Source organism: Monodon monoceros, unplaced genomic scaffold (genome assembly GCF_005190385.1).
Source record: "Monodon monoceros isolate NGI ecotype Baffin Bay Population unplaced genomic scaffold, NGI_Narwhal_1 Super_Scaffold_21, whole genome shotgun sequence".
NCBI classification, from domain to species: domain Eukaryota; kingdom Metazoa; phylum Chordata; class Mammalia; order Artiodactyla; family Monodontidae; genus Monodon; species Monodon monoceros.
Genome location: NW_021703778.1, coordinates 136,009,116 through 136,026,769, shown reverse-complemented (window position 1 = coordinate 136,026,769; position 17,654 = coordinate 136,009,116). Strand labels below are relative to the sequence as shown.

The 17,654-nt window shown below is 34.3% G+C and overlaps 1 protein-coding gene across 2 annotated transcripts in view; it reads left to right on the top strand.

The window, feature by feature from the left end:
* KCNH5 (potassium voltage-gated channel subfamily H member 5) overlaps positions 1-17,654 on the top strand; it is a 317,438-nt gene that overhangs the window by 210,636 nt on the left and 89,148 nt on the right. For both annotated transcript variants that reach the window (XM_029238666.1, XM_029238665.1), the window contains exon 8: positions 964-1,163. In XM_029238666.1, the coding sequence (XP_029094499.1) occupies positions 964-1,163 (200 nt within the window). The remainder of the gene's footprint in view (positions 1-963; positions 1,164-17,654) is intronic.

Sequence of the window (17,654 nt, the reverse complement as noted above, 5' to 3'; positions counted from 1 at the left end):
CTGAATATTAAGGGGAATAAAATATCGCCCTCTTTTCAAAAGAGCTTACTGTTAACAAAGGAGTAAAATCAAAGGGACAAGATAGGCTGGGAGTGGTGTGTGATTGAAGGTGTGTTGATCTGGGGCTGAACTCAATTGCTTTTAAAAGCTTTTTCAACATCAGGTCAACATTAGTAACCTGACCAGATCTGGAGAGAGAAGAGTTGGTAAATTATGGGTTGAGGGAGGGAGTAGCAGTCAGGGGCATTAAAAAACCCTATTCCTTTCCTAGCCACTGTAGATGAATAACAATTGTTTGCAAACTGACTTTATTCTTAATTAAAATAATGAAATAAAAAAGCCTTATGATACTGGGTTACTGACATAAATTTAATAACTAGAATTTTCAGGCACTCCCAAAGTTTCATTTTAACTGTTAATTCCAACGCTGTTTCTCTCTAGAATCTTCTAGAAATGGAACACTTTGATTTGTCTTCCCTCCCTATATTTCTGTTCTGTCAAAAATATTGATAAGCAGGGAAGTAATCCAAAAGCTGGACGAAGCAAGCAGTGAGAAAGAGCATACATTTCTAAACTGGATCATCAATCTCTCGAAAATTTAAATTGATTAGGCTTCATTCAGGAGGACAGGGCTGGAGGATAACTTTAGTCATAAGGCTAAGAATGTCTTAGGCAAATCATAACCTTGGATCATCTAATTCTTCATGAAATTTATCAACCACGCTCATGTTTTACCACAATGACTAGAGTAGTGCTCACTCATAAAATCATGTTTATCATGCTAAAGATAACACTTATTGAGTGAACACCAAATTCTGGGCACTCTGCTCAGGGGTCACCATGCATATGCCAAAAAGTTTATAAAGGCATCTCTGTCAAGTGGTTCATTGATTTCACCAATATTCACCTCATTTTTTTTCACTTGGGATAGTTGATTTATTTTCATCATTTCTTCTCTTGCAGCTCTTCTTTATGCAACTATTTTTGGAAATGTTACCACAATTTTCCAGCAAATGTATGCCAACACCAACCGGTACCATGAGATGCTGAATAATGTACGGGACTTCCTGAAACTCTATCAGGTCCCCAAAGGCCTTAGTGAACGAGTCATGGATTATATTGTCTCAACATGGTCTATGTCAAAAGGCATTGACACAGAAAAGGTATGGGTTATTATTATTGTTCTTGTTATTTATTTTCTGTTTCAATAGGATCTTCAGATGCCCATAGCTTTCCCACTCACATATTACTTGTATAATTGCTTTATAAATGTTACTCTGTATTTCATAAGTGACAAATCAGTCAATCATATTATTTAGTGCTTGGAAGGTGGAAAATGTTCAACCATTAATCATCAATTAGTACTAGTCATCAAACTCAATTTAGGAATTGTGGTTCCTGAAAACAGCTAATTATTTCATTTCCTCAAAACATTCTCATTACCACTCAGAGTAATTTGTCACATTCCTCTAAAATGCTAACTGTGATGCCATTTCTTTTGCTAGATTTTATTCTTGATTTCTCTTTTGACATTTTGCCCATTTAAAATTCAGAAAGAAACTTCCTTGCTTATAACTAAAAGATTATATATCTTCTATTCTACCCTCTACTTAAATTTCTCTTCTCTCTATCACACGTTCTATAATGCAACTTATAGTTCTTTGTTTTCCCTTTTTCCCTACACAAATCTATGAAATGGATATGACCCTTGCAATCCACCTGTCATGTCTAATTTCTTGCTTGTCTTTTCATGGAACCTCTTTAAATTTTTCCCATCTAACTCATATTAGGGGCAAAGAAGAAACCAAAGTCCTCCTCATGATAAACAAAATCAAATAAATTCTCACTTCCTACACCCAGCTGATTCACATCCAATACAGGGAATGACAAGTAGGGCTTGCACATAAGACTTCTAGAGAAAACTGATCTTAAGCTATTTCACTTTATAAGTATCAGCGAAGTCTTTATTTTTAGGTACTGATTTTTGACATATGATAATCAGATAGCACATAACCTTCCTTGCCATTTCCCACAAATTTTATTTTTTTTAATCATATGAGGTTGACTTGTAGTTTTTCTTTCAGACCTGCTCAACAAGCACCTTTCAATGTCAAAGTGAAAGAGCCAATGAACAAAGTAGATGTTTAGTTAGGGGAATTTCATGAAACAAGTAGGAAGTTGTAAGCCAGAGCAGGTGTTAGGAGCAGAGGATTGAGGGGAGTTGAAGGGAACGGACTTGAGGGTAAGAGCTGAGGGAGGGAAGCCTTCAGAGAGAGTGCAAGTGAGATACTGGAGGCTAGCTATGTGGAAGAGTTATGAAAGAGGGTGAGATTTGCTCTTCTTTTGACATTTTACAAGATGCAGTTAAATGGCCCCTTAAAGTGGAATGTGTGACCACAGAGGGGAAAAGGAAAAACTGCATACCTGTGGAATTTGATTACTGTGTACCTAAACTGATATAAGGTTAGTAGGGAGGGAATCCAAAGAAGGAACAGGATCTTCTTGAGGGATGCACGTGAGAGTCAGTGTTTAAATCGCTAGAAGCAGGATATTCTCTGAGGTCCACATTCAATGACACTGAGCTCAAGACGCAACCATTTACCTTGTCAATCACTATCTCAGTCAGAAGCTTTTCTTTCCAGAAAATTCAGTGTGGTCTCATGGTAGTTGACAGATAACATCAGTAAACTGATGGAGTAATAGCCCTTTACACTAGAAAAGTACCTGACCCAGAGCTTATGCCACAGATATGGTACATGGCAGATTTTTTAGTTCCCTTCTCTAAGTTCCCAGATGCTGGGTTAGTTCGGGAATGGAACCAATAGAATCTCACAAGCTTCCCCTCTAGTACCTGCTCAACTGTCTGCTTCATGACGCAGTTAGGGTGTAATATACTGGCATTGGGTGTTTACGGAAGTGCACCCACCATGTAGTTCTTATTATTGACATTTTTTTTGGTTGTTTGCTGTTCATCATTTATTGTCATAGAAATGTACTTCTGATTGGTAGAATATCCATGGGCAAGGGAGTAATAGGAAAAAAAATGGGGAGGTTAATATTAAAGGTGAAATAAAATTTTAATTCACATAAAAAGATTTTTAAAGAAATAACTAAAAATATTAAAATGAATTAACTTTTGGATAAGACAAAATCATGGATGTGCCTCCTAACTAAATGGGAAATCTTTAGAGTAGTGTTTGACTAGTAGGAAGAGCAGATTTAAAGAACCATGGCACATACAGAAGTCTTCGTATGTATTAATGCAATGGAGTACATAACAAATTAAGTGATGAATAAATTTGGCTAGAATATGTAAAACCTTTCACACCAAAAGCTATGGAAACAAAAATGAGATAAAGCATCTGCAACAAATATCACAGGTGAAAGGTTAATTACCTTAATATGTAAAGTGATTTTATAGATCAATAAGAAGAATTAGAATACATGGGGAAAATGAGCTGAATGCATAGAAGACAAAAGTACAAATTACTGATAAACATACAAAAAGTCTTATTTTCACTTGTAATGAATAAATATTGAAAGAACAAGAGACTATCAAATATAATGCCTAATATTAGCAAAGGCTGTAGTGACTGACACTATCATATTTTTCTGGTCTGTGTGTAACTTGGTAGGGTGCTTCTTGAAAACAGTTTTACCAAGATAATATCCTAAATTTAGGGATATCTAGACTTCAGTCCTTATGCCTCTTGCCTTTTCTGTCTAGAATCTCTCCTCAGTGATATCATACAATCTCATAACTGTAATAATATATGCTAACACCACCCTAGTATACATACTCATCCTGGACCTACTCCCTGAACCACAGATTCTCCTATTCAACTGCCTACTCATATCCAATGAAATTGTCCAGAACTGAACTCCTAATCATCTCCCATAAACCTGCTCTACTGACATTCTTCCTCAGTGCAGTTAATGGAAACTCCACACCTCAGTTGCTTAGGACAAAGCTTCCACGTTGAAACTTCCCCCAAATCCTATTGGCTCCACCTCCATTTCTCACCACCTCCATTGAGATCAGCTGGTTCAAGTCACCATCATGTCCTATCTGGGTTATTCTGTAGCCAAGTGATTGGTCTCTGCATCCACCCCATCCCTGTATAGGTTATTCTCAGCACAGCAGCCAGTGAGCTTATATGGCTTTATAATAAAGCTTTCTATCTTCTTTCTCTCTCTTATCTCTCATCTCTATCTCTTTATCTTATTTATCTCATCCATCCATCCATCTGTGTATCTAACTATTTTATATTCATCTTTACTTTTGATAATAAGAATGACATTGGTTGAGCCTGTTAAAATACAAGGGTAGAAAAAAGAAAATGAAAGTTCAATGACAGTAATCACATAAATCCTGTAATTGTAGTCATAATCTTAGAAGTGTAGATTTACTTGAGGATAGCTTCAGTAAACAGCATCTGATTTTTAACAGTTATACCATATTTGATATTAGAGACCTCTCTTAGACTTGCTGTTCCTCAATAAGTGAAATATTTGTCTTCCTATATGTTTCTTATCTTACATTTTGTTAATTGTTTGTTTCAAACATTTTATCAATGGTGGTTGTTATCAAATTTAACTTTTGAGTATGTACTGAAAAAGATCGAAATATAATGTGTGAAATGAAATGTCTTTGTTCTAACGCTTCTCTTGTTAGTTCTAAAACAGCTATTTTTTTTCAGCTGCTGGTACAATAGAATTTAATGATGCATTTCAGCTAATTAGAGAAAACGTTCGCCCCAATTACTGAGATTTCATTCTGTCGCTTCCACATACTTAATTTTACAGATATTTTGAATTCAGCTTTAACCCACAAGCAAATTAATCACTGTGATTTAATTCAGTCTTAGCTTGTCTTTTGTGAATAATGCTTTCTCTAATACAAATTGTGGCGTTAAAATCACTACTGATGTGGAGATTGTAGCATTTTTATCATGCAAGTTTGCCTTAGGCAATTTAAAAATATAAAACAGTACCTAGATTAATTTGATTTGGTTGAAAGTATTTTATTGACTACTAATTACTATAGTTGCTTTAAATTCTTTTCAAATTTAATAACCAAAATCCGTCCTCTGGGCTTTGCTACTTGCTAACATTCTGTGCAGTTAAAAGACAAGAGAAATGGGTGGAATGAGTGAGGATTTAAAAGGGAAAGAGCAGATTATGGGAAAAAAATAGAAAGGATGATAGTTAAAGCTCAAAAACTCTATCCTACAGTTTGAAATGATTTTACTGAGAAATAATTCAAATAAAGTAAATGGCTGGGGACTTTATTTTCAGCTTTAGGACTGTATGAAAAAATATGTAACTTGTAGCATGTTGTGTAGACCACATATTTCTCATAATACTGGAATCATTTTCAGCTTGTTTTGTAGAATGAAATTTAAAACCTTAAGGTTTTTTATTTTCCACTGTCTAATATTTTTTTTTCTAGCATGTTCTTTGGAGAAACTCAGAAAAAGCTCTTTGGTCTTCATTTCTTGTTTCATGGGTTTTGTAATAAGCATAAAGTTATCAGTAGGCAGATCCCATTATATGAAAAGTTCTGGCAGAATTATGCCTTTAGAATGTAAAGAAATTGATTTTGAATATTTTAAAATCTTGGATTATTTTTAAACCAGATCTATAACAGAAGCACTTTACTTCTTCCAAATATAGTAGGCAATATATATTTTTTTTCTACGAATTAAAGTAACTTTCTTTTAATCAGTTTACTTTTATACAAACATATTTTTAAATTTAGGAAAGCCTGTCTAAATATTTCTTTGTATTCCTAAATGTGAAAAATGGGGATACATTCTTATATATTCATGGTGTCATTATCTTGGTTCAATATTTAAATTATTTAAATGCTTCAAGAAGTTTTTATAGCAATGTACAGCTGAACCCAAGAGTGAAAGCACTAGCCTTCCAAAAAGAGCTCCCCCCAGTTAAATATGCCATGTAAGTATATACATGTGAAGATAGTAAAACAAAACTGAATTGGTATTAAGATGCATTAATAGGACTTTTGTCTCTGGATCAAGAGAGGTACTAAGCATCCCAATACAGTCCATGTTATTCAGATCATAGATAAAATATTATGTTCAGCTATCAGCTGGATATTTTAAAAGAAATATTATCAAATGGCAGCACACTTACTAGAAGATAATCATGATGACATAAAGTTCTGAGAATCTTGTTATAAGTTAAAGGAAATATGAATATTTTGTTTGGCTAATTGAAGACTTTGGGGAGAGGTATGACAGGTGACCTGAACTATTTGAAGTATTTAAAGATGCAGTGATCTATCTGCTTCAGGAGGAAATTAAGTCCCTGTGGGTAAAGGATACAGACAGAACATCGTCCAAAATGAACTTGTAGGTCCTGACACTGAAATTACATGACAGCTGTATCTGAATGATTTAGAGTACTATTACGTATCGTAACCTTTTTACAATTAAGAAACATATATTCAAGAGATCCTGTATTAAAAATTGCAGAATAAAATTCAGTAATGGTTCAATAATTATTTCCCAACAACTTTTTATTAGTACATCTAAGTACTGTAGTTTTACACATGAAACTAACTGGTTTTTCCAAGGTAGCAGAACAAATACCATCTTAAAAAAATTATGAGGACTCAGTATCCCTGTTGAGGGCTAAGCCAGCCCAGGCCCATTGGACAATTGGCATGTTTTTCCTGTGGTCTTTAAATAAACTGCTTGTTGGGCAGGAGAGACTATGGCTAGTTTATTATTATAGGAAACTATATTTTAACCTGTTTTGTGAAAGCACCATGGCCCAAATATCTGAAAACTGTGACCTTTATATCTATACTTATACATGGCAAGGGAATTTAACTATTGTCATGTACACATGTGCTTCTCAGTTGTTACCTAGTGAAAAATTACAGGGTAAGCATTCAGACTTATTATTGACATTTCTTTTTTCTAGCTGACCTGCAGGCATTACCTGAAAAGGTAGACTTTATCTGAAACCTCAATTATATTTTTCCTTTCATGGATCAGAAGTTAAATAAAATAACACTCAAGGGTTTATTAGAAACATTATAAGTAGATAGGAACTTTAATATTTTCTGTGATAGAAATTTGAAGCATCAAATTATATTTGGTGTGTCATGGCTTTTGGCATGGTTTAAGAGTTCTCCAATGCCAGCTTTATATTATTGTTAGCTAATAAAATTACTAGCAAACTTTTTGTGTGTCGGGTAGTAGGCAGTATTATTTTTCTCTGGTAAGGATAGGGAGACACTGTATAACTTAGGTTAAAACCTGAGTGGCTTAAACCTTTCTCTAGGAATAATATTAAGTGCATTATTTTTATGTACCATGTTGAAGTTACTTTATTGCATTAGAGTGGGCTAGTTTGTATTTCATTTTCTCACCACTCTGTCACTAGCCTCTGAGGAAGGGACTACAGAGTCATTTGATAGCTATAGTCCAGGAAAGAGAAAGAGTTGTCCATGTAGGGCCATGGATGACTTGCTCAGTAGCCTGGCTTTATCTTGACCATGAGGTTTGGTTTCCATGCTCAGTGTTCACATCAACAACGGAGATACCACCACCCACCTTACTTAGTTGTCTAGAGGATGAAAAGTGCCCACACAGTGCCTGCATAAGGTAAGCAATAATAAGTGTAATCAAATAATTTAGTTTATTGAGGTTACAATCAATTGATTTCCTCCTTTACTAATCATAAACTATAAAATGTAGGTCATGCCTGGCATCATTTTTACCTTAGTCTTTGCTTGGTATTCAGTCCATACTGTTGTCTTTATTTTTTTTTATCAAGCATCTTTTCCGACCATAAGACTAGAAATCAACTACAAGAAAAAAATTGCAAAAAACCACAAACACTTGTAGGCTGAAAAGTATGCTACTAAACAACCAGTGGATCATTGTAGAATTCAAAGAAGAAATAAAAAAATACCTAGAGTCAAATTAAAATGAAAACACAGTAATCTAAAATCTGTGGGGTGCAGCAAAAGCTGTTCTAAAAGGGAAGTTTATACAAGCCTATCTCAGGAGACAAGAAAACTCTCGAATAAACAACCTAAACTTATATCTCAAGGGACAAGAAAAAGAACAAACAAAACCCAAAGTTAGTAGAAGGAAAGAAGTCATAAAGATGAGAGCAGAAGTAAATGAATAGAGCCTGAAAAAATATAGAAAGATAAATGAAAGTAAGAGCTGGTTCTTTGAAAAGATAAACAAAATTGATAAACCTTTAGCCAGACACATCAAGAAAAAAAAAGCAAGAGAGCCTAAATCAATAAAATCAGAAATAAAGAAGTAGTTACAATCAACAACACAGAAATACAAAGGCTCGTAAGAGATTACTATCAACAGTTATATGCCAATAAAATGGACAACTTAGAGGAAATGGATAATTTCCTAGAAATATAAATCTCCCAAGACTGAACAAGGAAGAAATAGCAAATATGAACAAATTACCAGTAATGAAATTGCATCAGTAATAAAAAAAAAAACTTCCCAACAAATGAAAGTCAAATCAAAACAACAATGAGATATCACCTCACACCCATCAGAATGGCTATCATCAAAAAGACCAGAAATAACAAATGTAAGTGAGGCTGTAGAGAAAAGGGAACCCTTGGACACTGTTGGTGGGAATGTAAATTGGTACAGACACTATGGAAAATAGTTTGGAGGTTCCTCAATAAACAGAACATAGAACTACCATATGATCTAGCTATTCCACTCTTGGGCACATATCCAAAGAAAACAAAACACTAATTTGTAAAGATACATGCACCCCAGTGTTTATAGCAGCATTACTTACAATAGCCAAGATATGGAAGTAATCTAAGTGTCCATCAACAGGTGAATGGATAAAGATGATGTGCCACACACACACACACACACACACACACACACACACACACAGGAATACTACTCAGCCATAAAAAAGAATGAAATTTTGCCTTTTGCCACAATGGGGGACCTGGAGGATATTACACTTAGTGAAATAAGTCAGAGAGACAAGTACTGTATGTTATCACTTTATATGTGTAATCTAAAAAATAAAACAAACGAATGGATATAACAAAAAAGAAACAGACTCAGATATAGAGAGGAAAGTAGTTGTTACCAGTGGGAAGAGGGAAGGTGGAGGGGTAAGATGGGGTAGGGGATTAAGAGGTACAAGCTACTATGTATAATAACTTTAAATGGAGTATAATCTATAAAAATTTTGAATCACTATGTTGTACAACTGAAACTAATATAATGTTGTAAATCAATTATACCTTGAAACCGTGGTTTCACAAGGGGAAAGAAAAAAAGGGAAACATGGTTTTGCAGGATATTGTAGTAATTGCTATGGAGTGGTAAATAAAAGTATACATAGTCCCTGCTCTTGTGTTGCTCTGAGTTTAATGTGAGAGGAAAGACTTAAATAACCAGAGTTAAATGTATGATTCCAAATTGTGATGATGCTTGAAATATAATACAGGGAGCTATGGAAGATTTAAAAATAATAGAAGAGGGAGTGGATCTAGTTAAGGTTGGAGGATGTAGGTTTAAGACGGCAATGGAGAAAGCAGTAAAATTTGAACAGAAAAGCTTGTTAGAAAATGAAACTTCACATATTTTATAACAGAACTCAAATTACCTGTATGCTAATCCTCAAGTAACTGGTCTGAAGATGGAAAACAAAAGAAAGGAGAAAAAGCAAAGGTCTAGTTAGTACATTAGCTACTTAACTCATTAATTAACTATACATAGACTCTACATTCTATGTGCTATGGAATAATTTGAACTGAGTATTCATATTGGCTGAAAATCTTACTCTAAAACCAATAACAGCACATACGGGGGCATATGGACTCCACTGGTTCCCTAGTCCTGATTAAGCTAATCAGCACATATTTGTTTAGAAATGCGTCTGCTGCCTTTGTGGACAAGTATCAGAGAATACATTCATGACCAGAGCATACTTTACACATTCTGTTTTCATCGTTTCTACCAAGGATGAATAAAATGTTAGAAAAAAATATTTTTCTAACCATTTTCCCCCCAAAATGTTTATTTAATAGAGATACATGACTTATATAAAATAAGAAATTAGAGCTAGGCAAAGAAGAAACTATGATAAATCACCCATAATCCCACCACTCACAGGAATGTAGCTTGCCACAAACATACAGTACCACTATAAGAAATTACAGAATGAATATATCAATAGTGGTCCTACCATCAAACTTATTACTTATATAGGACACCTATTACAAGAAAAAGGCCTGATTCTGTAATCAAAATTTGGTGGAGTACTAGAGTTAATATTCTTGATAATAAATTTACCTTTAATTGGTTTTAAGAAAGTTCTTGTAATAAATCTCCCTACAAACTTACAGAGGAAGAGTTTCATTTCTGTGGCTTTTTGAGTGCTATTGTAAAATGTTCAAAGGTAAGAAAAACCAAAATATTCAAAAACAAAACAAACCAAAACAAACAAGCAAACAAAAAACCCTAAACAGTTTAATTTTTCCTTTTTGATCCTTAGTTTTAAAGTACATTATAGAAGATTCAAAAGAACTGAGAGAAAACCTCAAATCTTAATTCCATGACCTTTACTTTCTCACTAATAAAACGTGAGACCTGATATCACTTAATCTTAATATACCTCTGTTCTCTATTTGCAATGATGCATAAGAATGTTAGTGTCAAAGCACGAGCTATTTCACAGAGGTAAATTTTCCAGTTGACTGAAACTTGTTCTTTCCTGCACAATTATTTAAGAATCTTGAGAAAAGCCTTTCAAATGATGTTACATGTTTTCCTTAAAGAGAATATTATATATTACATAAATTAGGAAAATATTTTCTTCACAAGGAGCACTACACCTCCTCATGAATTTAGACATGTACTTGTTTAACACTTTAACTCCAAATCCATAATAGAGAAAGGCAGTTTGGTTATTATAGTTTTAAGGATAACCTCTTAAAATAGTATATCAAATATTTATTCTTATGTTTGTTCATATTTGTATTGACTTTTATGGACTTCTCATAAAATTAAAATCAATATAAAACAAGACAGTACAACAGACATGCATAAACACTTCCACATATATATACAAGAAAGAATTAAATACAATAGAGGTGTCTAGCCACTTGGAGTGTCATTTTTACTGAATTTGGTCATATTGATCTTTTGATTTTCTTGGCAGCTAAATTAAAAAGAGAAATGTTGTCTATTAAAGGAGGCAAACACATTTGCCTAAAGACTAATATATTTTCTTCTGGCATTGAATCCAAATAGGACTTTGTCATGCAAATCTTTTGTTTGCAAGCAATAGAGTATATTGATTAAGATCAGGGATCAGCAGACTTTTTGTGTAAAGGACCAGAAAGTACATAGTCTAGACTTTGTGGGCCATTTGGTCTTTGTTTCAACTACTTAACTTTGTCATTGTAGCATGAAAAGAGCCATAGACAACATGTAAATAATGAACACTGCTCGGTCCCAATGAAAGCTTATTTATAGTTACATTAATTTGAATTTCATATACTTTTACATGTCATAAAATATTATTTTCCTTTTTTCCCGCAATTATTTAAAAATGTAAAAACCATTTTTAGCTTACTGGCCATACAAACACAAGTGGAAGTCCAGATTTGCCCCTCAGGTCCTAGTTTGCTGACCTCTGCTTAAGATTACTACGTCTCTAGTCAGATTGTCAGATTTCTATCCTATTTAAAATTGCAGCATCTCTACCCTTAAAGTCCTTAGGTAACTTCCACAGTTTAATTTTCTTCACAGAACTTATCACAACTTGAAGTATTTTATATATATAGTTCATTTCTTTATTTGTTAAATGTGCCACTATTAGAATAAACATTTCATGCAGGCAAGGAGTTTTGCCTCTTTTGTTCATTGCTGAGTAATTTGCACTTAGAATAGTGATTGGTACATGTTAGATGATCAATAAATTTTTATTTTATCAATGGATATAATCCTGGGGTTCATAAGGACATATACATTTGGAAGCCATTAATATATAAAAGGCCTTGAAGACACGGCTGTGATCACTCAAAATGACATTATAGCTAGGAAAGAGAAAAGAGTTTTGAGAAACTCCTACATTTAGATGAAGTAGATGAGAAAGGGCCTGAAAGGACATTGATCAGTGGTTGGTGATATCAGGTCAAAAGCAGAAATATTTTATTTTATGGAAATCAAGAGAGAAAATGAACAACTATCTTGAAATCTTCTAAAATATAAATAAAATGTGAAAAATTCTGCTTGGATTTTTCAACATAGAGCATATTTGTGGACTTGATAAAAGTAGATTTATTAGAGTAGTGGAGACAGATGAAACATTGGAGTGAGGAGGAGTAATGTGTAGTAATTAAGAGTGTGATTTTGGCATAGGGATAATCAAATTGACATATGGTAATGGCACAAGTTAATGAATGTAAAAATAGCCCCAAACATATGGAGAGACATTATATATGACAGAGATAGGCAAATATACATGAGTGGGAAAGGCAAGACCATTCAACAAATGTTATTGGGCATAGGAAAAAAGTTCAATCTGACCTCTCCTTCCCACCATATCAATCAATTCTGGGCTTTAAGACTTAAATATGAAAAACCTGTGTCAATTTCATATGGAACCACAAAGAACCTCAAACAGCCAAAATAATCTTGAGAAAGAACAAAACTGGATACATAACACTTCCTGATTACAAAATACTTTACAAGTCTGCAGTAATTAAAATAGTATGGTGCAGGCCTAGAGACAGACATATAGACCATGGAACAGAATAGAGAGTTCAGAATTAAATTTGCACATAAATAGTCAACTGATCTTTGACAAGGGTGCCAAGAATTCACAATGGGGAAAGGATAGTCTCTTCAACAAATGGTGTTTGGAAAACTGGACATTCAAATGCAAAAGAATGAAATTGGGATCTTATCTAACACCACACACAAAAATCAACTCAAAATGGATTAAGACATTGCCAAGACAATGACAGACAATCAAGAAAATTTTCCCTATGTTTTCTCCTAGGAATTTTAGAGTTTCAGGTATTATGTTTAAATCTTTGCAATGATTTCTTGGATATGACACCAATAGCATAGGCAACAAAAGCAAAAATAGACAAATGGAACTGCATCAAACCAGAAAGCTTCTGCACAGCAAGGAAAGCAAATAACAGGTGAAAAGGCAACTTACAGAATGGGAGAAGATATTTGCAAACCTATGTCTGTTGAGGGGTTAATATCCAAAATATATAAGGAACTCACACAACTAAACAGCAAAAAAACAAATAACCCAATTTAAAAATGGGCAAATGTCTTGAATAGACATTTCTCCATAAAAGACATACAAATACCCAAAAGGTATATGAAAATGCTGTGTTATAGAAAGAGCAAAAGGGCTTTAAGTCACCCAGACCATGAATCTTATTGACCTTTGTAAAATGGAAATAAGATCTGCATTGTATAATTTTCATAAGGATTAAAATTGTTGGTGTCATTTTCTATTTCTTTCAAAATATGAACCAATTGAATCTAAGAAAACAATATTGAAATCCCTGCCAAGCTGTGTTTGAACCTGAGGAGGAGGATATTTGATTTGCTACTCTAGTAAAATATTAGATACTGTGATTTCAAAATAGGCGTAAGGCTGACTATCCAGGGCAAGGTTAACTTTTCTTTTTTTTTTTTTTTAACATCTTTATTGGAGTATAACTGCTTTACGATGGTGTGTTAGTTTCTGCTTTATAACAAAGTGAATCAGTTATAAATATACATATGTTCCCATATCTCTTCCCTCTTGCATCTCCCTCCCTCCTGCCCCTCTAGGTGGTCACAAACTACCTAGCTAATCTCCCTGTGTTATGCGGCTGCTTCCCACTAGCTATTTTACGTTTGGTAGTGTATATATGTCCATGCCACTCTCCCACTTTATCACAGCTTACCCTTCCCCCTCCCCATATCGTCAAGTCCATGCTCTAGTAGGTCTGTGTCTTTATTCCCGTCTTACCCCTAGGTACTTCATGATTTTCTTTTTCTTAGATTCCGTATATATGTGTTAGCATACGGTATTTGTTTTTCTCTTTCTAACTTACTTCACTCTGTATAACAGACTCTAGGTCCATCCACCTCACTACAAATTACTCAATTTCGTTTCTTTTTATGGCTGAGTAATATTCCATTGTATATATGTGCCACATCATCTTTATCCATTCATCTGTAGATGAACACTTAGGTTGCTTCCATGTCCTGGCTATTGTAAATAGAGCTGCAGTGAACATTTTGTTACATGACTATTTTGAATTATGGTTTTCTCAGGGTATATGCCCAGTAGTGGGATTGCTGGGTCATATGGTACTTCTATTTGTAGTTTTCTAAGGAACCTCCATACTGTTCTTTATAGTGGCTGTATCACTTTACATTCCCACCAACAGTGCAAGAGTGGTCCCTTCTCTCCATACCCTCTCCAGCATTTATTTTTTCTCGATTTTTTGATGATGGCCATTCTGACTGGTGTGAGATGATATCTCATTGTAGTTTTGATTTGCATTTCTCCAATGATTAATGATGTTGAGCATTCTTTCATGTGTTTGTTGGCAATCTGTATATCTTGTTTGGAGAAATGTCTGTTTAGGTCTTCTGCCCATTTTTGGATTGGGTTGTTTGGTTTTTTGTTATTGAGCTGCATGAGCTGCTTGTAAATTTTGAAAATTAATCCTTTGTCAGTTGCTTCATTTGCAAATATTTTCTCCCATTCTGAGGGTTGTCTTTTCGTCTTGCTTATGGTTTCCTTTGCTGTGCAAAAGGTTTTCAGTTTCATTAGGTCCCATTTGTTTATTTTTGTTTTTATTTCCATTTCTCTATGAGGTGGGTCAAAAAGGATTTTGCTGTGATTTATGTCATAGAGCATTCTGCATTTGTTTTCCTCTAAGAGTTTGATAGTGTCTGGCCTTATGTTTAGGTCTTTAATACATTTTGAGTTTATTTTTGTGTGTGGTGTTAGGGACTGTTCTAATTTCATACTTTTACATGTACCTGTCCAGTTTTATCAGCACCACTTATTGAAGTAACTGTCTTTTCCACTGTACATTCTTCCCTCCTTTATCAAAGATAGGGGAACCATATGTGCATGGGTTTATTTCTGGGGTTTCTATCCTGTTCCATTGATCTATATTTCTGTTTTTGTGCCAGTACCATACTGTCTTGATTACTGTAGCTTTGTAGTATAGTCTGAAGGCAGGGAGCCTGATTCCTCCAGCTCCATTTTTCGTTCTCAAGATTGCTTTGGCTATTTGGGATATTTTCTGTTTCCATACAAATTGTGAAATTTTTTGTTCTAGTTCTGTGAAAAATGCCAGTGATAGTTTGATAGGGATTGCATTGAATCTGTAGATTGCTTTGGGTAGTAGAGTCATTTCCACAATGTTGATTCTTCCCATCCAAGAACATGGTATATCTCTCCATCTATTTGTATCATCTTTAATTTCTTTCATCAGTGTCTTATAATTTTCTGCGTACAGGTCTTTTGTCTCCTTAGGTAGGTTTATTCCTAGATATTTTATTCTTTTTGTTGCAATGGTAAATGGGAGTGTTTTCTTAATTTCACTTTCAGATTTTTCATCATTAGTGTATAGGAATGCCAGAGATTTCTGTGCATTAATTTTGTATCCTTGTACTTTACCAAATTCATTGATTAGCTCTAGTAGTTTTCTGGTAGCATCTTTAGGATTCTCTATGTATAGTATCATGTCATCTGCAAACAGTGACAGCTTTACTTCTTCTTTTCCGATTTGGATTCCTTTTATTTCCTTTTCTTCCCTGATTGCTGTGGCTAAAACTTCCAAAACTATGTTGAATAAGAGTGGTGAGAGTGGGCAACCTTGTCTTGTTCCTGATCCTAGTGGAAATGCTTTCAGTTTTTCACCATTGAGGACGATGTTGGCTGTGGGTTTGTCATATATGGCCTTTATTATGTTGAGGAAAGTTCCCTCTATGCGTACCTTCTGCAGGGTTTTTATCATAAATGGGTGTTGAATTTTGTGGAAAGCTTTCTCTGCATCTATTGAGATGATCATATGGTTTTTCTCCATCAATTTGTTAATATGGTGTATCACATTGATTGATTTGGGTATATTGAAGAAACCTTGCATTCCTGGAATAAAACCCACTTGATCATGGTGTATGATCCTTTTAATGTGCTGTTGCATTCTGTTTGCTAGTACTTTGTTGACGATTTTTGCATCTATGTTCATCAGTGATATTGACCTTTAGTTTTCTTTCTTTGTGACATCTTTGTCTGGTTTTGGTATCAGGGTGATGGTGGCTTCATAGACTGAGTTTGGGAGTGTTCCTCCCTCTGCTATATTTTAGACGAGTTTGAGAAGGATAGGTGTTAGCTCTTCTCTAAATGTTTGATAGAATTCACTTGTGAAGCCATCTGGTCCTGGGCTTTTGTTTGTTGGAAGATTTTTAATCACAGTTTCAATTTCAGTACTTGAGATTGGTGTGCTCATATTTTCTATTTCTTTCTGTTTCAGTCTCAGCAGGTTGTGCATTTCTAAATATTTGTCCATTCCTTCCAGGTTGTCCATTTTATTGGCATAGAGTTGTTTGTAGTAATCTCTCATGATCCTTTGTATTTCTGCAGTGTCAGTTGTTACTTCTCCTTTTTCATTTCTAATTCTATTGATTTCAGTCTTCTCCCTTTTTTTCTTGATGAGTCTGGGTAATGGTTTACCAATTTTGTTTATCTTCTCAAAGAACCAGCTTTTAGTTTTATTGATCTTTGCTATCATTTCCTTCATTTCTTTTTCATTTATTTCTGATCTGATCTTTAAGATTTCTTTCCTTCTGTTAACTTTGGGGTTTTTTTGTTCTTCTTTCTCTAATTGCTTTAGGTACAAGGTTAGGTTTTTTATTTGAGATGTTTCCTGTTTCTTAAGGTAGGATTGTATTGCTATAAACTTCCCTCTTAGGACTGCTTTTGCTGCATCCCATAGGTTTTGGGTCATTGTGTCCCATTGTCATTTGTTTCTAGGTATTTTTTGATTTCCTCTTTGATTTCTTCAGTGATTACTTCGTTATTAGGTAGTGTATTGTTTACCCTCCATGTGTTTGTATTTTATACAGATCTTTTCCAGTAATTGATATCTAGTCTCATAGCGTTGTGGTCGGAAAAGATACTTGATATGATTTCAATTTTCTTAAATTTACCAAGGCTTGATTTGTGACCCAAGATATGATCTATTCTGGAGAATGTTCCATGAGCACTTGAGAAAAATGTGTATTCTGTTGTTTTTGGATGGAACGTCCTATATATATCAGTTAAGTCCATCTTGTTTAATGTATCATTTAATGCTTGTGTTTCCTTATTTATTTTCATTTAGGATGATCTGTCCATTGGTGAAAGTGGAGTGTTAAATTCCCCTACTATGATTGTGTTACTGTCGATTTCCCCTTTTATGGCTGTTATTATTTGCCTTATGTATTGAGGTGCTCCTATATTGGGTGCATAAATATTTACAATTGTCATATCTTCTTCTTGGATCGATCCCTTGATCATTATATAGTGTCCTTCTTTGTCTCTTGTAATAGTCTTTATTTTAAAGTCTATTTTGTCTGATATGG